General features: G+C 36.7%; 1 protein-coding gene across 50 annotated transcripts in view; it reads right to left on the bottom strand.

The window, feature by feature from the left end:
• RIMS2 (regulating synaptic membrane exocytosis 2) overlaps positions 1–25996 on the bottom strand; it is a 456016-nt gene that overhangs the window by 62796 nt on the left and 367224 nt on the right. For 41 of the 50 annotated variants that reach the window (XM_038164024.1, XM_038164200.1, XM_038164243.1 and 38 more), the window contains 2 exons: positions 6392–6564; positions 5188–5427 (listed from right to left, as the gene is read on the bottom strand). In XM_038164024.1, the coding sequence (XP_038019952.1) occupies positions 5188–5427; positions 6392–6564 (413 nt within the window). The remainder of the gene's footprint in view (positions 1–5187; positions 5428–6391; positions 6565–25996) is intronic. The other 9 variants (XM_038164450.1, XM_038164252.1, XM_038164272.1 and 6 more) reach the window with 2 other exon arrangements.

Genomic DNA, 25996 nt, shown 5'->3' with positions numbered 1-25996 from the left:
GGCTACCTGTACTGCAATTCTGCTAAAAGACTGATCATGCAGTGGGGAAAGAGTCTCAGGCTGGAGAATTGCAGTAGCAATTTTCTCACCCCAAGTTGCATCAGGGGAGGCCTTGACACAATTGGACCACATAGCATGTTAGTTGAGCAAGCATACTCATGCCATTTCCTCTGCACTGAGTGACATGTTAACAGACATCGACAGTGCGAGACAAGCAACACTTCAGAATAGGGCAGCAATTGATTATTTGCTGCTGTCACATGGGCATGGGTGTGAAGAGTTTGAGGGCATGTGCTGCATGAACTTGTCTGATCACTCAAAGTCTATCCATGAAAATATAAAACAAATGCAAAATAGCATCAGCAAATTGCAGAAAGTTACAGGATCCTGGTGGGATGATTTCATTAACCTTTTTAGTCTTTCACCATTGTGGAGGGAGCTTGTAAAAATAGCCATTTATATTCTTGTAGGACTTTTAGTTCTTCTGCTTGTTCTGCCATGCATTTTTCTTTGTATTCGGCGGGTCATGAACAAAGTGGCAAGAGAGGTTTTTTTTTTTTTTTGGTGCAAACAGGAGGGGGAGATGTCGGAACTCAGAATGTCCCACAGACATTCTCGGGCGTTCCAGACCCAGGTCAAAAGCATCTGAGACCCTGGCATGCAGCCAGAAACCCCTGTGGCTTTGAATCTGACCCATGGAACAATTTACCAACTTTGCAGGAAGAACAGGAAGTCACAAAAGTTTAGATATTGTAGTAAAAGTAGTCACGAAGTGAAAGGAAGGATTTTTGAGTGCTGTACAGGGGGGTTTTAAGCCTTGTACGCAGGGGTCCAGGTTTTGTACATGGGGGTCAGGAGTTCTAAGATGGAGGGACTTGGGTGTGCCCTGTCCTCTTTCTTTCTCCTTCCTAACCTCCATGTCTTTGGTGATGTTGGCACTTACAGATTGGTTTAGAGTAGAAAGTCACCATTCAATATAGATAGTAGGTATTGGAGAGAAAGCATAAACATGTAGTACGTAATATATGATATAAAAGATAGCACCAGCCCGCTGGGAGGGCAGTGTGCCTTTGTCTGAGCTGCTGAACGGGCCACAGCAGTTCAGGGAGAAGAATCTTGTAGATAACCAACAATAAACAACCTTGAGAACAGACAACAGAAGACTACTGAGTCTTTCTTCGAAGGCACGGGTTGGAGGAGGGACTTTTCCATCTTTCGGGGTCATCCCAATCCGGGGGTGAAACCCCACAAGTTTTAAAACCTACAAATTAAATTCTCTAAAGTCTTTTTTTTTACTGAATGAACTAGAACTAGAAAGTAAATTTGAAATGAATCATTATACCTAACAATGGAAGGGGCACAAAAAGCATTAAGAACCTTTAGAAATAGATAAGGTTTTGCATCTGAAGAAATACATCACTTAAAGCCATACATTGCACTCTGTTTCTTGAATTTTCAAGTGCTCTCCAAAATTACATGCCACCTGAATTTTTCCACTACAAATTTTCCTTTCTTGGTTGTGTCATCTTCTTACTTAATCAGCTCTATTCCTTTTACCATCTTTTAGAATTCACTTTCTTTTTTCAAATGGGATATCACTGATTCCTTCCAAATACATAGCAAAACTTTGTGGCTTGCACATGTTTTTTTTTTCTCCATCTCTGCCCTCTCTGTCCACCCCCACAGACAATTTCTTTGTTCACTCTCTCACCATTTCAAATGACAGATACTGCAGTGGTTTTCTCCAGCCCTAGCAATTTACCCAATAACCCCTTCCAGGATACTAGAGAAAAGGTAAGTTTCATAGCCTTTCTATTTGGTTGCCTCCACATATCAGTAAAAAGTTATGCTCTCTTTTACACAGTTGTACATAATTCATCCTTATTTCCTAGGATCTTGGCACTTGTTCCTTATCATATTTATCATCTCTCATTCAAGACTGAAAGATCAACTCCAAATCATCAAACTTGCCCCTCATGCATTTGATATATTTTTAGCAAGTACATCATGTTTTGTCCTCATTGTCTTGAATGCTTGAAAACAGCTCTCCAGAAACATTCACAAAGATACCTAATTTTCTCTCCTCAAATCTCCCCTTAGCATTCATTCTCTGCTGTCAAGATGTCCCTCCCCAACACTGTATTGTATCTATCTCTTCTGGAACATCTCTTTGTTCTTCTGTGCTTCCCTCTCTGGACTCATATGTTATTTCATGATTTAGACTCTGTGTGCTTGGAACAGAAGTTGTATTTTTCCACTGTATTTCAACAGTGAAATCCTGCTCAGTCACTACATTTGCTGTGTATTCACATGGTAAAACAAAACTATTGCAACTATCAGAATAAATGCTTGGGATTGATATTAAAAAAACATATTAAGAAGGGATAAAATTTAGGGCAGTCTTAAACAGATTACCTTCAATAAAAAGTATTAATGATCAAAGATTATATCTAAGAAGCCTTTATTTTTGGCCCTGAGATTATCAAGGAGATGGAGTACGAAAAAAAGTTCCTGAACTCTACATAATAATTACTCAACAGCAAAGCTGGAGCCACCCTTTGTTTGCTAACATGTACTGCAGAGAGAGAACACAATGATGATTTCCCTACAGGTCAAGCATTGCCAAAGTTTAGATTTACAAGGTTTAATTAAGGCAAAATCTGATGCTGCAACTATTTCTGCCAAAAAAATTAACTGATTTAATGTACTCCAGTGCTCCAAAAGCTAACGCTTTTTATTGTGCCAGGGTACTCTGTGAAATAGGCATGGGATGAATTAGTGATGAACGTCTGTGTTTACAGTCATTCCAACCCACCCATGTTCTCAGCAGATTGAAGGCCTTAGTGGGCCTATTACCATTACTCCTGAAGTATATGAACACGGTAACATCAGCAGGTATGAGGTATCCGTAGCAAGGTATTTTTTGATGATGGCATGATTGTGAACAGCCCCTACATTCCGCAGTGCCCAGAGGAAAGGTGGCTGCTGTACAACTACAGATGCACCTCTGAAGTAAAAAATATCTTGAAAATTCCTATCTGCAATATAACTTTCCTTGATGCCCAAGATCTCAAGACCTACATGATAATTTACTACTATTCTATCAAGGAAGAATTGGCTGCCTTTGCTCTGCTGGTGCCTATTGATATGTTTAATTGATATGTTTGGTTACTTTTAATATTTGTGGTGTGTCTGAAAACATTCTTTTTTGGAAGCTGAAGTCATTACCTTATCTTATAAATTTCCAAGTGTCTGTTATTTCAAAAATTGCCAGAGAAATGAGCAGAAGGCACTGAATTTTCAAAAACTGATCCTGCCTTCGAGCTTGTCCACTGAATACACAAGTCATAATATTTCAATATGTTAATGAGACACAGCTATGTCTGTATATAAATGTGTATACATACCTATAGCTGCCCCTATCCAGGAATCAATCTGGCTTTTCTGTTTAATTCTTACCCTAGAAAAATGCTCAAACAATGCTAAAATATGAGCACTGACTCTACCATAGCAAAGGAGGTGAATATTAACTTTTCTGTTTGTTCCCAACTTGCATAATAAAAGTGGTCAAAACGTGCAAAGTAGGAAATAATATTAGAGACTGATTTCCACGAAGGGTGTCAAAATCTAACACAAACAAAAGTCACTACACAAGAGTCACTTAATTACATCTTGTTTCTTCATAGAGATTCCTGACTTGTGTCACTTCTTCCTGAAGGCAGAGAGCAGCTAGCAACCAGAAGAACAAGCTGGCTCAGGAAACAAGGAGCTGTTCCTCAAAAAGGACTTTACTTTACTTTCTATGGGGGACAGCATATTAGCTAAAGACCAGCTTGAGTGAAATCTAGAAACCTGGAACAGAGTCATGCTTTTGAAAGGCAGGACTTTCAGATCCATTAAACTGGGAAATTAGTGGGAAATGGAATAAATAATAATCCTTTAAATAATCCTTTCACACACAACCACACAACAGTCCCTGGAACACATATGCCAAGGCACTCTTAAAGACAGCTGGTTCTAAACAACTGTTTTTGCTAAAATCTAAAATGCATGAATGTGAGTGAAAGGAATGATGGCACAATATATAAAGGCAGTAGTATGGCTATGTTAGTTCATATCACCCAAGACTCTACACTAGGCATCTTGAGTCTTTCTTTGAATCCCCTTTGTTTTGAGTATGTTATGTATGTGAGCATATACAAGCATGCATATGTATAAGTTTGTACTAAGGAAAGAAAATGGATTTCCATGGATTGCTCTGTGCTTACCCTAATGTATATGAGCACAATAGAACAGGTATAAGTTATTTAGAGGTAGTGAAGAATTGTCAGGCTAAAAGAAAATGTATTTTTTCTGAGATTTTCTGCCATTCTTGTGTGACTGAGAATGGGTTCAAGAATATTCATCAAATCTGAAACTCATTTTTTCTAATGAAGAAAAGAGGAATGTTGTATTTCTCTCAATGGGACATACATGGATTTTGCAATACAAAAAATCAGACAATTACATTGTTTTAAGGATTTGTGGCAAAAGATATATTTCTAGAATATTATCTGATAAAACCAGAGCCAGTTGTGCTGCAATGTTTCTGGATACAACACACCAGCTAAAGTGCATGACCCTTCCTCAATACAGCAATCCTTGACAATTATTCACATGGAATGAAAACAGAAAAAGGAAGACTCTGCTTTATCCACATTGATTGTCAATCAGTATGTACCACAAAGAGGACTGAAAAAAAATCCAACTTTTCTTCTTTAGTATGGTCGTAAATATAAGTGAAGATAATTTTGATATTGCTGAGTTTTCACTCAACCAAACATTTTTCCATTAGATAATAATTCAAGTAGGAAATCTAATAAAGAAGCTTACAATTTCTACTGTTTATTACAGTCAAACCCAAACTTTAGTCTAAACTAATTTAAAAAATAATATGCTGCAGTTGTATGCATATTAATGAGTCAAGTTGGTGTGCTGCCTCATTTGGTATGCAGAACAAGTTCATTGAAGCTGAGAATGAAACTTGATTAAATATGAAAGCATGATGACTGAAAGCAAAAACAAACAAAAAAAAAAAAGCTGCAGAGAGCATAGTCAATAAGCAAGCAAAGGGAATAAAAAGGGAAGACAAGTAGGGTGCTGGTACAGGAAAAAGAATAGATCTACATAAACAGAAATATATTTTACCTGTCATCCTCTTTCCCTTCCTCAGCTTGGTCTTCTTGAGCTTTTTCATCATGCCCTGATTCTTTGATCTCCTCCTTATCACAGTTCTCTGTCACCTCTTGCCCTTCCCCTTTTTCATTAATTTCTTGCTCTTTTGCTTTTTCCTCCTCCTCCTCTTTTTCTTCCTCCACAGGAAATACTTCATCTTGTTCATCCCCTTCCAGCCCTCCCTCTTTTTTCCCCTCTATATCCCTTGTCCTTCTGAAGCCAACAAAAATTGAAAAAGGCATGCAAAAAGAAAAAAGAAAAGAATAAATTAAAGTTAGGAGAAGAGCATGCATGAAGAAAGGAAATGCAAAAGAAATTAAATAAAAACTAAATTATAGAAGCAGACATAATGTAAGTCATGCTTGCTAGGAGTCCAGCCTACACTAGAGAGCTTTGGAGCATTTTCTTAGTAAGTCCCTATTCAAATAAAACTTGCATGGCAATACCTCACATTTAGAAAGAAATGTGTGACAGAAAAAATGTGGTCCTAACAATGCTCATATGAGCAGATGCCTAAACTTCTAATGCTTTCTTTTAAGAGGACAATTTTCTGAGAATTACTATGGGTTATGGAGGTGGGTTACACCTTCTAGAAAAATTATCTTTCATTTTTGCACCAAAGAAAACCCAAAGATCCTCTGAGTGCACAGAGGGTGCAGGCAAAGAAAATGCTATGTTTTGGTCACAGATACACAATGTACATCTTGTTGAAGAGCAGCTCAATGATTGTACACCTACAGTTAAGTTGGACTAGTGTAAGTATTAAATAAATTGAATTGGTCTCTGTAAGTATTAAATAACACATCTATAAAAGTTCAGCATTCTATTTAAAAGAAAAATAAGATGCCTCTGCCAGCACAAATTTTCAAGTTAAACTGTCTTTTCAGCCATATTAAGTATATTTTACAAAATGGTTTTCAGAAAGCGTGTCTAATGCTTGCTGACAGCATGTTTGTTATTTCAGCGTCCGTTAGATAATCCAAGGCAACAAAACTTGACTAAAAACAAATTCCATTAAGACTTCAAGAAGCATTAGGTAAAATTTGAGCCAGTATTTTGCCAAATCCCTGCAAATGTCACTCTAGGTGAAAATGCTAACATCAAATACAAATACTGGTAAGTGTTCCACTACTAAAACTACACAGCTATGGCTGACACTATAGCTCATCATGCTCACCTTATTTTCTTGTTTCCCCTTGGGCGCTCTGACTGCACAGACATGTAGCTCGTGCTGCTGAAGCGGGAAGCGCTGCTGGTCCGGGACACGGCCGAGACGTCGCTGACATCGCTGTCCGAAGACTTGTTGGAAACATTGTCTGAGCCCCGATGAGGATCCCGCCCTGACCGATACTGCAAGAGCAAAGGGACAAAGATATGGTGTTGTTGTGACATGCTACCGCAGAGCAGCTATGGACCTGGTCCCTCCTGCTACCTAAACTGCCTTTGTCACCACACTGCCTGAACTTTTAAAATGAAGTTTTTCCCTGATACAGAATAGAAGTTATGTATTGGTATCTATTAATTTTACTCTGCTTTGCTATCCTGGTCCTCAGTTTCAACTTGTACAAAATTTCCAGCATGTCCAAAAGTTTCACAAAGCTTAGAGAAGACATCTAAACCCTCATAGAATGTTCTTACCACAACTGTTTCACCAGTGCAGAAGGGAAAGCAGAGAGATTAGTGACTTTCCTATGGTTACTGAGCTCATGAAAGATTAAACAGGAGACAGAATGTGCTGCATGCTATCCATAAAGTACAAGTCTCTTTTGGGGCCTAGCCTGTTTACAAGAACTTCTAACTGACAAATGTTAATTTTTTTCTGTTCTAAGTAAATAGATAGATAAGATTATCAAATCAAAAGACAAAGTGATGTTGCAGCTGTGCAAACAAACCCACATCTTGCTGAGCTGCTGGGCTGGGGAGTCTGAAAGGATGGGACTGGACTAGAGGTGATTTGTAGGGAAAATGTACATGTGCCTCAGAAACTAAAAGATTACAAAGGTATTTGAGCTTGTTAACAGTTATATCAAACATGGAACTAGCAGGGGACTAGTGATCAGCAGTAAGCCCATACAACATAGACAGTATTATGCAGCAGCATTCAGGTGAGATCTGAACAAAATACAATGGATATTTGTTTTTATTACACATTAGCGTTAAATTAATATTGAAATCTGTGCCCCTCTGCATGGCACTATATGCAAATATAGTAAATAGCAGAAAGATATTTTTCCTTCTCTTTATGTGCAGGCATTTCTGTGCATACAGAAATCTGATGGGCTGCTACTGGTAACCATTTCAGGAAAATAGTACTTCAAGATGAATTGTCAATGAGCACCAGGTGATTCTTTGGAAAAAGACAGTACAGACGAAGAGCAACACAGACAGGACTGAAAGAAAACAATGGCAAAAAATAATCTACCTAACATATCAGTGGCTTGTTGAACTCTTGGGGATAGAAACATAGTACTCAGCCACATGTAGAAAAAAAAATCATAATGTAAAATAGCAGACCTGTGTAGTACTGCAGAAGAAAAGGGTGTCCAAGTTTAGCTGTTAAATTGGTCCCTTTTTTATAGATTTAAAAAACCTGTCTTTCGTGAATTACACTAATCATTTGTTTCTGTTCTCTTGCAAGGAATGTTACACTGGGAAATATTCTGAAAGACTGTGCAGTATCTAAATAGGATTTCAGATATATCTGAATAGGATTTCAAAACAGCATTTCAGTGCCTTTCCTCAGAAATCATTCTTACATGTAGAAATAGTAAGTTATTTTGCTCATTTTAAGACAGGGAAATGAACAAGACAAAAATGGTCATGCAAGTTAGACTGTACATCTGCTGCAGAGAGTGACCAGTGATAGCTGTAACTCTACACTTACAAAAATGGCTGCACATTCTATGCCAATCTTTATCATTCTTCCTGATCTGTACTGATTTACCATACTTCTGTTCATCAACAACCACTCAAGTCCCTCCCAGCCTTTAAAAGTAAAAGTGAACTTAGCCACCCATAAACTCAGAGTACCTCTGTGATTATAACTTTCAAAAGGTTTAATATTTACTGACTGGTTCTATTGATGCCATTAATGTTTTTGCTTGATGAAGAAGACTGCATACTATTACTTATATATTCAATTGCGAATGTAAAAGCAATGATTAAACAGCTGTCCTGATCATCAGATATAATGGAACACTGTACCAGAATAAAAGGAGTGTCCTTTTAAAGGAGCAACTACTTAGCCCTTTAGATAAATAAAAAATAATTATGCCTAGAGAAGTGTTCATGTATTGAGTCCTATCCCCCACCTAACCTTCCCTAGGATGATTCTTCATTTAAGACAAAGTTATGAATGTGGTTTCTGCTGACTTAGCCTAAAGCTACCAAGACTGGGAAGTACAGCCTGGTGTACTGGGCTGCCATCACACACTATGGAAAAGGCAATGCCGAGCTGCCCTCAGGCCCGCAGCACCATCTGAGCCCTGGGCAGATGTCACTGCTGTGCCAAATCCTGCGCTGCCATGGCCACACTGCCACTTGGTCCCACCAAGCCAAGGGACAGCCAGGACACAAATGCCAGTGTGAGCAGGGGTCCTGCTGCCCACAGCACTGGGCACGCCGCTGGAGTGGCAGAGCTGGCGTGGCTCTGCTTTGGAGAACACAGCATCACATGTAAGCCATTGATGGAATTGTTAATCCTATTGCAGTTGGGGGATAGACAATTAGGGGTGGTTACTCAGAGAATAACAGGACTCAGCCTGCAGATCCTACACTGAGTTTGCCCAGCAGTCCATAGAAATGAGCCCTTCTAAATTAAACACAAAGTGGGTAACAGAATCAGCATTGCACAAAATTATTCTAGAGTCATTCTGCAGTACACAAAGTGTCAAAAATATGCAGTTTTGATTTTCTGTTTAATTTCTACACCTAGAGAATGTCAGTTTTTAAACTACTACATAGCAATGTGGTGTATATAACAAATCAGACATTTCCATAAATTAAAAAAAAACCTTATTGTGTTGGTTTGGTTGTTTTGGTTTTTTTTCAGTAGTAATAATCTAGTGATATAGAGTGAAGACCGGGAATTGTTTTGGCAAGAAAAGCAACTTAAAAGTAAATAATTTTAGAAATACAATGTGGAAGAGGTCATCAAATCATTACCTTGTCTCTTTTTTCTCAGTTGTGCATTAGGGTATTTCCTATTAAATGCTTTTAGCTGAGACAGATGTCACTGAAATATTTTTGACTGTTACAGCTTCAGGATGTTTTAAGATTGAAACTGGGAAAGTTAATTGATCCTTTCATTAAATCGAAATGTCTTGATATACAATGCTTTTAAAAGGTTTTGTTTATACCTTGTCTGTGTTGCAGTCTCTTGTACCTTGTCTGAGTTACAGTTACCTGCTCTAATATATATAAAAGAGCTGCCTGCCAAGGAAATGTAAATTAAATGTAAATGAAATTAAATTGTCTTCCTTGCTGGACAAAGTTCAGATACCTCACATTCACTCATTAACTGCCCCTGATTATCCTTTATTCTGCTGCTGAGGTGTACTTTTAACCTTATATCTGACTTAATTTTGTTTAGGAAACTGATTATAGTAGAGTAATGCACATTAGTGTTTCTGTCACTCCAGCACAGAAGACCAAAGGAACCATATTGTTTGTCTGAGAGAAGCCATGCTGCCACTTTAGTTCTGAATGTGTTTCTTAAATTGAGGTTCTATACAAGGCAGCTTTTGAAGTGCTCCTTTGCTGACTGCCTCAAGAGTAAAATTGCACTTCCACTGTGCAAATATTGATTTTTTCAAAAGCATTTGGTCCTCATGTCATATACTCCAACTGTAAAATGCAACCTTTTTTTTTCAGTTTTGTGCTACTGCTTTTTCAGCTTTTGTGTGGTTAAAGTTGCCCCAAGGCATCACATCTTCATATATGTCACATCCAAATTTCTTTCCTCCTCCAAATTTCACTTTTCTTTTTTTCTAAATGTCACCCACTGTATGACAAGATCAGCTATTGGACTGAAAAAGTAATTTTTAACCAAGTGCTACCCCCCTATTATATCTGAAAACCAAATACCATTTGCCATCGTCTCCAGTGCTGTTCCCATTTCCTGTGCTGCAGGATTTGCACCATCTGACAGCACATTGACAGGGAACTGCAGTCCCCATGGCTGGATCAGCATGGCCACTGATTCCGATCATCAGCTCCAGCAAGTACCCTGTGTGCTCCAACATCCCTCAGCAGAAAACACGAGTGCAAGGACAGTGATGAGCATCACACCTCCCCTGGGTTGAACAATCAGGTGGTCAGAGTGTGGTGAAATACACCTGCACACTGTAAAGATTAGCTAAAAGGTTTCTTCCAGATGCCTTTTTTTTTTTTTTTAAATGCCAGCCACGACAGTAGGAAAATCATCTCCTGACTTTCCCCGGGCTGGAAATATTGTTGGAACATGGTTAAATTTTCATTTCCACCACAATAAAGACTCATATAATAACGGCAATATTCTGGACTTTACGACCCATTAAGCAGTCAATCCAACCTCTTCAAGCTGCTTCAAATATAGGGAGTCTGTTGAAAGCAGAGGGATTGATTAAAAGTTGCTTTTGAAATTTTAATAGTAAGATGGTTTTGTTCTATTTTGTAATGTCGAAGAATAAGAATAACTTCATTATTACAGATTCTATCAAACAAGTATTCCAAAATTTCTAAAAGCATTTTTATCTGTGTTAGCAGAATAATCAGCTGGAGAGCCTAACAAAAGGACAGTTAGGTGTTAGTACCTATGCCTTTTAACTTCAAGAGATTACTGTCCTTTAGTGACAAATTCATGATTATTAAAGCTGAAAAACAAATACCTATTCTGCTTCCTAAAATAACAACCTCTGCAAACATTTTGACCTCTTTGTGAACTACCAATAAATGGCTGACAGGACACATAGAGCTGCAACTCGTCTGACACAGATGCTCTTATTTCTGCAAAGAAATTGGTTTGGAACTTCTAGTTCAAAGGGAGTTTTAAAGTGTTTCATGTTGCTTTACTCTGTTGTTACCAGTCTTCCATCTTGGACTATACAGTCATGCAGTTGTCCAGGCAATTGAAATTGTCACTGATTTCTAAACATCTTTCTATTTTATTATCTTTTCTCTTTTTTTATAGTCTATTCATCATGTTTTACTTGCTAGCATTTACATAGAGACATACAAATCTGGTCAATGTTTTCAGTGATCAAAATGTTGGGAAGATGTTTCAGACAATTGTCTATTGTGCTACTACCAGAAGATTAAAGAGCCATTCTGGACTATTTCAATAGTTTTTTGGCTCACTAACAAAAGCTCCCGAGTAGCCAGGGCACAGCAATTTGAAACGTTCTATACCTCTTGGTGTGAATTCACAACCTCTAAAGGCAATGCCAATTTTAGTTATTACCACACATGATTTGAATGAATGTTACTGGATTGTTTGATTCTTTCTAAAACTTTTGTTAATGGCTGCCTAATGAAGTCTGCCTTTAAAAATAAAGCCAAATACTTACTTATAATTACAACAATAATGTTAGACTTATATAAAGGAAAAAATCAGATGTTTTTTACAAAATACCACATACAGATGAGCACATACAATATATGTTTATCTTCATCTTCCATACACACAAACCCAAGATGAAGGCTATGATTAATCTGCCCTTTTATGTAATTTATACATAGCCAGCTCAATAATCTGTGTTTACATTTGTCACTCCTGTCAAGATCGATCAAGACAATTGAGGTAGAGCCACCCCGGTCTGCCTTTGCCAGTTCTGCTTCAGCTATCACATGGCACACAGCAGTCCCTCAGGAGATTAATTCTTGCACTGCTCATGCATTAGATGTTAGGTATATAATGAGATCCACAGTTGCCTTAGGCTTCTCAATATGGAGCTGCAGCCAGTGTACCTTAGACTCATTCTTGGCTGCTGATCCTGTCTCCTGCTTTGTAGTCCTGGATCCTATTCTAGCTTCCTCTTTTTTATTTCTAATTCTTGGATCCTACTTTTTAACCCTATAATTTTCTTCTTCTGAGTAATTGGAACATTGGCATTGTTTCAACTTTTCTCCCTTCACCTAATTCTTGCTTTGTATTCAGTAGCTTTTGATCTCCTGAGCCTGGCCCTGTGCACCTCTACTGGCATTCTTGCCTTGCACTAACATAAAGGAGAGAGCTGTGGTGTTGCTCCTTCTGAGCAGTACAGTGCCTGGACCACTAAATCTAGGTGGATGTACAGTGGTTCTCTGTACATTCATCCATCACTCCCATTCCTTAAGCAATATTTTTTTTTCAGTATTCAAAACATTGCAATCTACTTCTACCTTGAATAAAAAGAACTGACTGTAATCTGCTTTGCAAAACCCACCTTCTAAAACATCCAAATTTCCAATAAATTTAGACCACCAACAAAAACATCAATAAAAAGGAACATTCATATTTCTAGTGAACGTGTCAAAAAAACTTTCTTCAAAAGTTCTCACATCCTTTCCTTTGTTGTGTGGTGTCATCTATTTATCAATTTCACTAACCAATACTCACATATGCAGTCTTACAAAGGAGTTCCTAAAACCTGATTTTACTATGGAACTAAGCAATGCTGCAAATAGCATCCTACTGCCAAATTAGGGAAGGAAAACAATGAAAAAGATCGAGTCAGCAGTGGGCCTTTGCAGGAAAGAAGGGCAGCCTCAGTTGTTCTGACTTGAGCACAAACAGAACAAGAGGAGAGATTATTCCCCTCTATTCAGCAATCACTAACCTGCATCTAGAATATTGTAAGCAGTTTTGAGACCCAAAGTGAAACACTGACATCAATAAACTAGATTAAGTTCATTGGAAGGCCACCAAGCTGGCTGGGGGAGCTGGGCTCGTTCTGACTGGAGCAGTGATGGCTATGGGAGAACCTAACAGCAGTTTATCAGGTTGTACAGGGGAGAACATCAAAAAGACAGAGCCAAGCAATTCACAGCAGCTCTGACTGGTATAAGAAGGCAAATTTTTACCATGGGCATAGTGAAGTAATAGATCAAGCTACCCAGAGAAGTTGTGCATTGATCCCTGAATATTTTCAAGACCTGACCAGATAAAGCCCTGAGGAACCTGTGTTGATGCCACACTGACCTTGCCTTGGACTCCTGCTAGGGGTTGGGCTAGACAGCTTTTGAGGTCCTTTCCAACCCAAATTACTGGGTGATCCAGGAGTTGAAGCTGAAACTTCAAGGGCAGAAGTAATGCAGAAGTCACCAATATATCAGTGCCTAGGGACAACTGGAAATCTAGAGGGAAGTAGTCCAGAGGCAAGCCAAATCAAAAGACAAAAAATCATCAGCTTCACATATGTTGGCATATGGTATAATTTTTCTTAGAACTTTCAAAGTGCACAATGTTGTATAAATACAGGAGAGCACTAGAAAATATTCTGGCATTACTTCAAGAAAACTTACAGATCCTGTAAATATTTGGTAAAGTAGGGAGCAGTAAGGCATCACTTAAGCATTTGTGTCTTCAAGTGAGGTTGAAAATTAGCTTGTCAACCAGTTTGTCTTTCTACAAAAGAATACATTCCTGCAGTAATTTTCAAACACCAAGTGGCTTTTTCTCTGATGGGTTTTTTCATACTGTGTAACTTTTGGAATATCAAGACAACCTCTAATTTCAACTGCACTAATACCTGTTCTGAAATCAAGCTGTTATTGATGCAGAATTGATTTACAAAGATACTTTCATCTAGTCTAGGGAAAAAAATGTTATTATTTAATCTTACTTTAAATCAGGACCAAATTTGAAAAATTCCGAAAGGAGAGAGAACTGCAGACTTTCTGCTGGAATATATAAAATTACTACATTATTCCAGACTGTTCAAAATCACAAAGACACTGTTTAAAATCCCATCTCTTCTCTGAAAAACAGAGTGGGTGAAAAACTGTTTTTTAAAATAAAAAGAAAACAAAACCAACAAATAAACCAAGAAAGGAATAATTATAAACATAGTCACAAAAAAATCTTAAAAGGCCATCTAAGATGAGTTACATATTGGAGTGAAAATATAGGGTTTATGATGGCCAAGGAGGTGTCTCCTAATATCTCATCAACATAATTACATATAGAGAGAGCTTCTACATCAAATCATAAACATAATTGAAGCATGGGACATGACACCACAGCAATACCATGGACCCCTTTGGTGATATGCCCCATCTACTAGATAGCCAGACATCATCTTTAAAAATTAGAGTAACTGCTTTCTATTATTTATCAGGGTAATTGAGATGATTAGGAGGAGTTTTGATAACTGGAATGATAAAGTTGATTGTGACAGATTAATTGAGGCAAAAGAGAGACCCAGGTACAGCCCATGGCTAGGGTGAAACAGCTATCATGGACTATATAAGCTGCAACGAATAGAAAATCTTATGTGCCCTGTGGATGAACTTCATCTTGTTACAAGAGCTGATGCCTTGTTTCAAATTCTAAGTGAACCACAGAATGCATTTCTCTAACCAAAATATTCCAAACAGTTTTTGAAAAAAAGCCAAGATCTTGAAGAAATATGAGTCCACCTAATATGAAGGTGAACAAATAAAAACTTCAAAAGAAGAATCTTGCAACTATAATTAAAGTTAGAAGGTTATCCAACAATCACTCCCTTTTTTCCAATGTGAAAGGAATTCTGGAAAGCATACAAAATGGAAAATAAAACAAAGCTCTCCCAATGATTTCTTTGAAACATTTACTATACAATTTCCCTTTCAAATTGCTGATTTCCACCAGAATTTTAACTGCTATTTAAAACAGGGCAAAGTCAGTCACCAGGTTTTACTTTAGAGAAATGGGTCCACAGTCTGGCTACGTGATGGTGGGTAATAAACTCAAAGGTTCATCTTCTCACACTTCCCAGAATCTTTTTGACTGCCACACATTCACTATTCTGTCTCACACAGAAGGCAGAAAATTTATTTAAAATAGACACCAGCAATCCTTTGGCAATCCACAGCACCATGTCAAGACTCCTGAAGATGCATCATCATGGACACAGTTCACTGTAAAAAGTCTGGGCTGTTCAAGTCAGGGCAATTGCAAAAGACAGGTGTCCAGGGACTTCCCAATTTACTGTGCAGTTACATTTAACAGTATCTCCAGTACTTTAACTCCTGTTGAACTTCAGAATGTTTGTAGGACAGCCTGGTGAGCCTACACTTGCTTACTGGGTCCAGTTTGAGTGATAAATCTGTTTTTTCTGCTCCTTATTAGTCTTGTAACACTAATACATTCTACTCACATTGGATAAAATGAATCAAAGAATGCTTCCTGTATTTGTTTCCACTCCTCAGTGGTTCACATGCCATTTCTGCCACCACTGCACTCAAAATCTTTTGCACTTCATATAGTCCTGGAATGCAGTTCAAGAGCTTATTTTTTAAAGAGAGTAACAAGGCAGAATTCCTGTTTAAAAAAAAATCACTTTTGTCTATGGTTGTTCTACCTAATTTGGGCTTCTTTGAGATGTTACTATGCAAATGCAAGCTAGGACATCAAACCATATGCAGTTTATGTATTTTTTATACATTAACATGGATTTTAAACTTTATTTCCATAGTTTTATTTCAGTCCTTTGGTCTCATGAAAACAAGTACAAATAAAATAAAAAGATGGCAAGGCAACCATCTTGTCTTATCACAGAATTTCTATTTCATTACACTTTGTTTCAACCCAAAAGCCTGTTAACTATTCCAGCATACCTGATGGCTTAAGAACAGAAACATGAACTTTCCCCTTAATCCTACCTTCATTATGTAATATTTAATATGGCTTTCACCAAATTTGTCCTGGAACACAGCACCTTCAAAAGAATTCATGCTGAAGAGAACAGCTGGATTGACATATGGCCATCTGGTGAGTGCTTACTCCTGTAAGCAGAAGTGCCTAAAGCTACAATTGTTCAAGAACAGGATTTAAATATATCTTTATACATCTATTATTTCACTTTCCAAGTCCTTAAATCCACAGATATCAGAGGATAGCCTGCAAAATCAAGCATGATTTGAGGGGATGTCACATAATCTTTTTTCTTAATGTTTTGTTTTCACTGATTATTAGGATACATAGTGGAAAATCCCTGCCCTGTAAGAAAATATAAGCTCAGCTGATAACTTTCCTGAAAATTTTCTGCTGATTCATGTCAAGCTAAAGGAGGAACAAATCTGCAAGGCAGATACCATCATTTCCTTATCAATCCATAAACAAGGTAAACTGCTTACAAAACATTATTTTCCCTAAAACATATTTCCTCAGCAGCTTTACTCTTGTTTTATTGCAACTAGGAAAAAAAAAAAAAAGCTGCAGGGAGATCCTGAGCAAGCAAACTGCTCCTACAGATCAGAAAAACTGAGTTCTCTTTTTCTCTCAGTCATTGTCCTTGAAGGAGTAATTCGAAAACATTTACTACTTATGTCTCCTATATCTCATTTTAAATACTATGATTTACCTTTGCTTGCTTGTAAGGTTAATCTGAGTTCACTTTTACTGAAAACATGCAACATCTATTAATATTATTTACAATTTCATCTTCACCACAGAAACCACTTAAACAGTAGGGCAATAATATGTAACATTTGCAGAAAAGACACAATTAAAAAATATCAATTGAAACCACATGAGGAATGTAGTTCATTTCGCAAGACAGGTAGTTAGATTGGAACTATTCTGAGATCAAAACTTCTGTAAAAATTTTTGAAGATCTTTAATGTCTATGAATAATTGGAATAACTTCAGATCTTGAAGCTGTTTTCATTTTACAAATGTTTCCTCAGCATAGCATTAGCATAATATTTCCCAAATTTATGTGACTAGAAACTAGCTTAGATGATGGAAAGGAAACATTTTAAAATGCCTCCTAAATATCACCCAATCTGCTTCTTTACAATTCTTGAAACTGAGAGTCAGCCTATTAGCCAGAAGTGAATTTAAGTTATTTATTGTCCCTCACTTACAGAACACTATGTCACAGTGTTTTGAATTTTTTAACAGAAAATCAGATGCTAATTAAAGTTCAGATATTATTAATTAGCTAGTAGTTTTAGATTGAACTGAAGAACTATGCAAATCACCAGAAGTGTTTTTTTACATGATGGCATATGTCACTCAAGACAGAGCAGAAAGAGAATTATGCATCCTGATTCTCTGAAATTAATGCATGTCAGATGCTCTCTATGATGCAACAAATATAACGTACTTCAAGGATTTTACACAGTTTGAAGAAAAAAAGATATATCAGAATAAATTTACTGTGACAGAACAAGCAGAACCTCAGACAAAATTGTGTTATTTCTTCCTATTATTCACTGACTCCCAACTGTCAGTGAAATCTCTGGTAAAACAATGAATTCCATCTGCACAAGAAGGATAATACTCCTCCTGATAAATTACTAAAGAAAATATTCTGTGTCCTAGCACTAAACAATATTAGTTCCTGTAAGCAAAGCCTTTAGTTCCCAGAAACAACAGGAAAAAAAATCACAGGTTAAAAAGGACACAGAAGTAATTTCATGTCTTAGTAATGTTCTCACTGTGAGTGTTGTTGAAGGCAGTGAGGCTTTACAAAATCCTCCCTATGCTGAGACTCCAAGGTCCTGACCCTATTTTGATTAGCTCATTGTGCAGAACCACCCTTTTCAGAATAATGGCTCTGTGGTACCTCTCTCTAAATCCTTCATATGAGCTACTTGCAGTACAGGTGCTTGAAGCCACAGTTATATTCATGAAAAATAAGAGTAAGGTAAGAGTAAGAGTTTAGGTAGTTAAGGTACTTACTAAAATAAGAATCAAAAATCCACAGAGAAATCTGATAGACACACATAGCATTCTTTCCCATGTAACAGCTGACAAAAATTCCTCAAAACCACAAAACTATTGCTTGGAAAAAAGCTGATAAGCTGGTTAAATTTTCATTGATAATTTTGGGGTTGCTATCAAAGAAAATCAACCTATTTAATAAAGAGGAGCACTCCCAGATGTGAATAAAACATCCACACGACTAAAACATTACTATAGCCAGAGTTACAAATGATAACAGTAAACTCTGGGCAGATCTTTCCTTTAAGGTATGCTCAGCTAAACCACAAGGAGCAGCTCTCCAGGGGCTGTCCCAGGAGCACCTCCTGGAGCTGAGCAGGGCAGGAGGGGTGTGAGGTGAGGGGGCAGCCAGTATTCCTGCCTGCAAATCTGACTGTGCTCTGTCCCTTCTGAGCCACCCTCTGTGAAGCAGACAAAGGTCCTGCTTCTTCAGCCTGGAGAAGAGAAAGCTCCAGGGAGACATTAGAGAAACCTTCAGTAAAAAATTACAGAGAAGGATTTTTCTACAAGAGCCTGTACTGATAGAATGAGGGGTAATGGGTTTAAACTGAAAGAATAGATAAGACATTAGGAAGAAATTCTTTACTGTGAGGGTGGTGAGGCACTGGAACAGGTAGCCCAGAGAAACTGTGGATGCCTCATACGTGGATGAGATCAAGACATGGCTGGGTGGAGCTTTGGGCAGCCTGGTCTAGTGGAAGGTGTCCCTGCCCAAAGCAGGGGGGTAGGAAGCAGATGATCTTTAAGGTCCTTTCCAACTCAGGCCATTCTATGATTCTGTGGTTCATTTTGAATCCTACAAACTTAAACAGGCTCCATGCAAGCCCACCACTGACACTTCAGGTTTGTCCTTTCTAAGTGTCTGCCACAATTTCCTCGATTTTTCAAGGTCATCAGTCTAGCAAATTGATCTAGCAAACCTGTTTCCATCATGGAGCCACTGCTCTTTTGTACTTCAAATGTTAATGATGACTTTTTAGCGCATATTTTTATGGCACAGAATTAAGTAGCACAAACTGGTGTGATACATGTTATCACAGATATTTATTCTAATTTCTTAGAGTTCCCTAATTGTTGCAGCAATTCAATTAACTTCATATGTTCTCTATTTTTGTATCCCACACCTTGGCACCCAGATATTAAATACATATCTCCCAGTTAATTTTGTTCTTTTTTCTTTCTGCATATTTTCTCACATATTATCAGCATAACATCAGTTTCAGACCAACTTAAATAATTAATTCAAGCATAGTCACAGGATTTTGCACACTAATTGCCACTTAGTTCAATAGAATCTTGGAACTTTACAGCTTAAATTCAGATAAAAACTACACAGAAATAATTGAGTTTACTATGAAAAGATAGTGGCTCTGAACAAAAAGACTAACAGTTCAGCAATTCACTTGTCTATGCAAAGCCATTCAGAAAGGAAAATACATTCTATTATAAAAAGGATAAAAGGATTTTAGATCGATTGCAGTGATTGCTCTGGATGGAAGTTGATCAAAACATCTCCCAGGTGAGTCTAAAACATGATTATTAATGGAATGGTTACAATGCTCAATTGAACCTGGCTTTTGCAGAACACTTTTGATATATATTTTGCTGTATATTATATATATATATATATATATATATATATATATACACACATGTGCTTACTAAAACTTTTTTTTCTTGAAAATACTTGCTACTTGCAAAAGAATATTTAACTCATCACTATAAAACAAAAGACTGTGTTACAGTTAGAATTTGTGCTTTTTTAATGAAAACCCAATTCTCAGCGATTGAAAAGTTTGAAAAGCCCTTTTTTCCCTAGTAGACTCCTATAATTAATGAAAATTCAAAGCCAAAATAGAATGATGGCTTTACTTTTTTAATTTCAGGGTCATTTTTTCTCTTTGAGATTCATTGTAAAATTATAAGGTACTTCACTAGCATTCTATAATGTATTTAAGCTCTTCTTTCTAGACATGATTACCAATAGAAGCTTACACAAAATCTAAGAAAATGTGACAACAGAAAGTACCTGTTGATAGCTAAAGACAGCCAGCATCAGTCTCCTTTCAGATGTTTAAATTTCTGCCACAATCATCATATGTGAATGCAGTATTTTTGTTAATCACTGTATTATGTTTAAAAATACCCTAAATTTCAGATAGAGACATGGATACTCAAAATTAAAAAAATAAATTGAAAAATTATCAAAGCCAAAATAAATAAAAAGAGTGTTTGAATTTAATGAAAAAGAAAAATTACAGCAACAGAAATATTTTCTAGGAGTTTGCACACCTTTTACTGAAGAAAATACTAGAAATCACAGCAACCCATATCTCTATTCAAAGTCACTAAATTAATTCCAGCACATCAGCAAAATGATAAAAGTTTGATAAAATAGAAAGTAAAGAAGAGGTATTTTCTACATTACCATGTATATAGAGTTCAATTTTAGAATTCTGAATTTATTTCATCTAGATATAGTTTTAAGTCTTATAACTGAGCTTTAAATCCTGTACTTACAGGAACCAGAACTTCCATTTCAGCCATTTATTCCAAAAAATTTTTATATTAAAAATACAATGAAATACTTGATTGAAAATATAAATGCTACCAGCACTATGGGCCAGAGAGACTCTCTGCCACTGACCAGCAAAATTCATTACAGATCACACACACACAAGTGATGGAATAGATGACCTGAGCACCCACAGGCTGTTGGCAGCAACTGAACCTGTCCTTCTAGACCACCTGGTGGAGCTACCAAGTTTCTGGCCCAAAGAACAATACTCATTAGTCCACAGGAAAGCACAAAAGCCATGGAACAGGCAATAAGTGAAATGTTTCTTCACTTGGGAAGTTCTCGGTTGGTCTAATTGGTGTCTGGTTTATTTTCAAACGACAAGAGCTTAGTGGTGCAGGGGTGGGCAATGGGAAGGTGCAGGGACCTACACAGTGCTATTCCCTTTGTGAGCCTACCAAATCCTATTGGTAAGGCCCTTAGCTGTATGGGCATTCTACAGAAATTTATTGCACTTAATATTTGTGTGTGGTCTTATCTGTGTTGGTCTTTGCTTTCTTAACTATTCTCCAGCACAGCTCCTTTAGAATTATTTTGTTTCTCCAAGTTTTATTCAGATACTCAAAATTTTAAAATTTAAACTGGTATATTAAAAATAAGTATATACAAAATTTATGAGCTGTTTTGAGGGCATATGGATATCTAAATAGCCTCCATTTTGTATTTAGTATTTCAGATATTTCTAATTACATCCTTAACAGCATCAGTTGTAAGAAACAATTATAGATCAAAGAGGTATATTCACAATTATTATAAATTATCAAATTATTACTGGGAATCTCATGATCCTCCAAGAACTCTAAAACAGCTGTCAAAATAAAACCAATATAAATCAAATACAGCTTATATGCAGCCAAATATCAAAGTTCCAAACATCCCTTTATCCCCCCTCCCTCCTCCACAAGCATTTCAAGAAGAAAGGTGGCAAGTGCCTCTGCTAGCACACTTTGCTCTGCTGTGTACTGCTCTGCTTTGATTTTAAGGAGGAGACAAGGGATTCTCAAAACACCATTATATGAAATCTTTCAATTGACAGCAAAGGTCAAAGGATTCCACATGTAGCTGTACCCATGGTAAAACTACTTACTGCAGGTTTCAGAGGGAAAAAGCAACTCTTGGAAGCGCTTTTGCACTTTACAAGACCTTACAATTAAGATCTGCTTCTGAGGCATTCAAATTCAGCCTCTTCCACCTCCAGATCTTACCTTTTCCACATTCTCTCACACATAAATCCCCTAAGTTTGTACTTGATTCACTGCTACATCAAAGTGTCTCATTCTGAAGAGCTGCAGCTGTTCTGTGTCTGCATACTGCATTTACACTACTCAAAAAGCTAAACACACCCTTGACTCTTCTTTTTCACAGTTTAGTTTGTCTTGGTCTTGTTATCAGGCTAGAAAATCACAAATTAGCATGCTAGTATGCCTTATAGTACTATTCTCCTGCACCAAACAGAGAGAATTATGCTTGTATCTAAAACTTGAATTGCGGTTATTGATTATCAGGAAATACAGCTTTACATACATCTGATGGTGCAGAAAGTTTCATTCTTATCATCAATATGAATCATTAAAGGAGGAGTGAGGAAATCCTCTTTGATGTTCGGTATTATTCTGCATTTGATGTAGTCTTTTCTACATTTGGCTAAATAAGCTTGTTCAGCAAAAAAATCAAGTTTTTCTCTGCTCTTTTGCCTCTTTCATCCCAACTTTATTCCTTGTTGCTCTAACATACTCTATTGCTAATTACTACATGACTGACTGTTACTAATTGCTGTATTATGTAACCCGATCTCTCTGCCTTTTTGTAGGTCATTATTTTTTTCCTAATAAAACAAATAAAATGAGTCTCAAGATACTTAGAGGTTTAAATGTGTGTCAGCTAGTTGTCAGTCTCTGTTTTACCTTTGTTCCTAAAGAAAGCCATAGTTTTTCACTGCTGCAACTCCTACATAAATCCAGCTCACTTCAGTTTGACATCAGGGACCAGACTTCTCTGTAGTGGCTAACATTAGCCCGAGTTAATAGAATTGTCTCTTGATTTCACACTGATTGCAAACACTTCTAGGGTTCTTTATACCAGAAATATCTTCTCTTTTTTTCTCAGTAACAACAAAGCTTTTTAACACTCCCCAGCTGATCCACTGTGTGTGTTCCAGTCATGGGGCAAGGACAGAGGAATGACGGGATTTCTCACATCCTCCATCTTCAATTTGTCAGCAAATTGAAGGAATTCCTGTATCTGAGCACTGTACAGGAATTCCTGTATCTGAGCACTGGTGGGAATGGCCAGAGGAAGATGCTGCTCACCAAACACAGCTCTACCAATTTGTTTGCCAGAATGGTGGGAGTAAAAAGCAGGAAGCAAGGCAGAGAGGTTTGACAAGGTAGTTTGGGAAGTGACTCCTTTAAAAGCCAGCTCTACAAAATGTGAGCTGTGTGAGTCCGGCACGTGGCTCGCTCAGCTCCCATCTTGCCCTTCCCTCTTCACAGTACATCTTGCTTAAAAATTTAGAACTGAGAAGCCTAGCTCTTACGCAAAACAATAAACCAGTCACAGAAAGATTCTTGAGGGAAATTACACAAATCAGGCTAGGGTTGCAGAGGCACAGTATGGTAAATGGCTGATTTTGCCTCTGGTGGAACACTCTTGTGCCACTGAGCATTTTTTTCTTTATTTCCATAATTCAGGTTTTCCATTATGTCAGCATCTACCAGCACTGCAATTCAGACTTTAGTATATATCCTATTTGGTACAAGTTTACTAGTACCCAATGAGCAGAAATAAATAGTTGTTCCAATACCAGAAATTAATATACCTCATCCTTAGTGCCTACAATGTTTTTCTCTCATCTGCTTAGCTGTAAGTATTTATATGAAAGTTAATATATTACTTGCTTTCCATATGTCTGTCCTGAAACCACACTTCAGCAGCTTCTGAAGGAAGTTATTTAAGGAAATGTCTTTTGCACCCTACCCTACTAAATTAATGTATACAAAATATTATGGAAGCAGAATAATTATTGTTCCAAAAATAATGAGGCATGTATGAGAATAATAGAAATACAATCTTTACCAATCCTGAGTTAAAAATAGAGGGGAATCAATTTCATATTTCAGCAGCTTCTAAGAACACTGAGATCTGGAATTAAACTTATCCCACAAACTTCTTAATGTATGACTATGCACCACAGAAGGATATGTATCTTCCTCTAAAGCCTTTAGTACTGACTTCCAGAGGTAGAACAAGCTAGAGAGATACAACACAGAATGCCTATTTTAATATTTCAATATTTAATAGAACATCTATTTTTATAGCTTTTGCCTTCTCAGCAAGGAAAGATATTGGATAATTTCTCTTAAGTTAAAGTAATCAAGAGGGACATAAAGATGCTGTTGATCTGTTGATTTCTATTTAAAGAAAGAAATAGAAAAGGTAAAAGAAAATTCTATGAGTTGGCTTTTCTGAGTGTGGCTTAATACCTATTTAATGATATTTTTCTCAGGTATGGCACTCATGAGTGCCTGCTTGTGCCAGTTGAGAAGTCTAAAAAAATCAAAGTCACTGTACACTGAACAGAACATTACAGTCAGCATTGGACATACATGTTTCAGTTCATGATTTCCAAAGAGTTTTTCTAGAAACCAGGTAGACAACTTTCACTTACTCGTTTTCTGTCTCTAGATAATATAGGAATTTAATTAAGGGGAATTGAAATTGTGGTAGTAAAAAAGTGAAGACAGAACTCTCATATGGCTTATTATGATTTATGGTTCTCACAAGGTTTTGAAACTACACAATTTTAAGAATGCATGTTGAATTACTACATATATGTGAATATTCAGTGTCTAGTTCCACAGGTTCGTTGATAGAATAAATAACTCACTTTCAAGTACTGAAACTACACTTAAGCAGAAGAATAAATTAACTGTTTATTTCTGGAGACATTGTTTGATGTGTGCAATAAATAAACCACCATATTCATAAAATAATTCCATTTATAATTTTCCTCTTTAATACATTCCAATAATACTGAAGGCAAAATTTTAATTAAAGAGATAAAAGATGTAAAGTGATGCCCAATAGTATGGTGTAGATGAAATGGAAAAACAAGGGTAGTAAATACTTCCTTAGGTAGTCATGTTCTATCTCACTCCTTTACATGAGAACCAATTTAATCTGCACCAGTCCTACTTCTGACTCAAATTTCAGTTAAGCATTGAGGGAGCAGGAGAATCAGCAGATTAAGTCTGGTTATACATACAATACATAAAGTCATATTTTTGTGGTACATACAATCACAACACTTACGATAAGGTCCACTCACAGTATTATGCTCATCTCTCAAAGGCAACACCTTTCAAAGCCAACAATATAGAAATGCTTTCCATAAGTGTCAAAATAAAAAACTAGCTAAACACGACAGTATCCAAGTTCCTCTAACATGTTAATAAACATTCCTATACCCTGTCCAGTTAAAACTACATTTGCAAAATACCCAAATAACCATGCAGGACATCTACAGAGTTTTAAAGTATCTTAAGCCATTATCACGGTCTTGGTTTTGTCAATTCTATTTTCATTAGCAGGGCTTTCCATTTGGAAATGGACTTGCTAAAGCACTTCTATTTTCCCACACTGAAATGTATATTCTAGAAAGTAATTATATGAAGTGTATTAGTCTAAATTATCTGCAAAACAAATAATAATAATAATAATAATAATAATAATAATAATAATAATAATAATAATAATAATAATAATAATAATAAATTTGATTGTTTATTTGCATTCAAATTCTAAATGTCTCATTTTACAGTAGCTTTGCCAATCCTGGGAGCAAGGCAAAACAACCTGGAAATATAAGTCTTAACCAGATATCTTTTCCTCAGCCAAATTTTATAGGTCAGAAGTCTCATGTTTTCCACTTAAAATGTGACCTCAATTAATGAAGTCTTTTAGAGGACACATAAATTATTTTTGTATAATAGAAATTTAAATTGAAAATATCTTGAATATTTTAATTAACATACTCTATATGACATGACCCTGTTCCAGATATCAGGAAATTTTGGATAGTATATTTAAGACGTAGACATTCAGATTCTTGGCAGTCTGCCACAGCTGGGGTAAAAGCTTTTGTTGGTGTATGAAATACTTTTCCAAGTGCTAAGAAGGCACTATTAAACTAAGTAACACTGCATATTCCAGTTTTCAATAGATCAAGATAACTCTCTCTTCAATTATGTGAAAGCCATGAACAAGTTTCAATAGCTCTTATGCCATCTGTCACTCAATGAACATCTTTTTTCCTT

Source organism: Motacilla alba, chromosome 2, assembly GCF_015832195.1.
Source record: "Motacilla alba alba isolate MOTALB_02 chromosome 2, Motacilla_alba_V1.0_pri, whole genome shotgun sequence".
Lineage (NCBI taxonomy): Eukaryota > Metazoa > Chordata > Aves > Passeriformes > Motacillidae > Motacilla > Motacilla alba.
The sequence above is the reverse complement of the archived record's forward strand: the minus strand, read 5'-3'. Positions and strand labels throughout refer to the sequence as shown.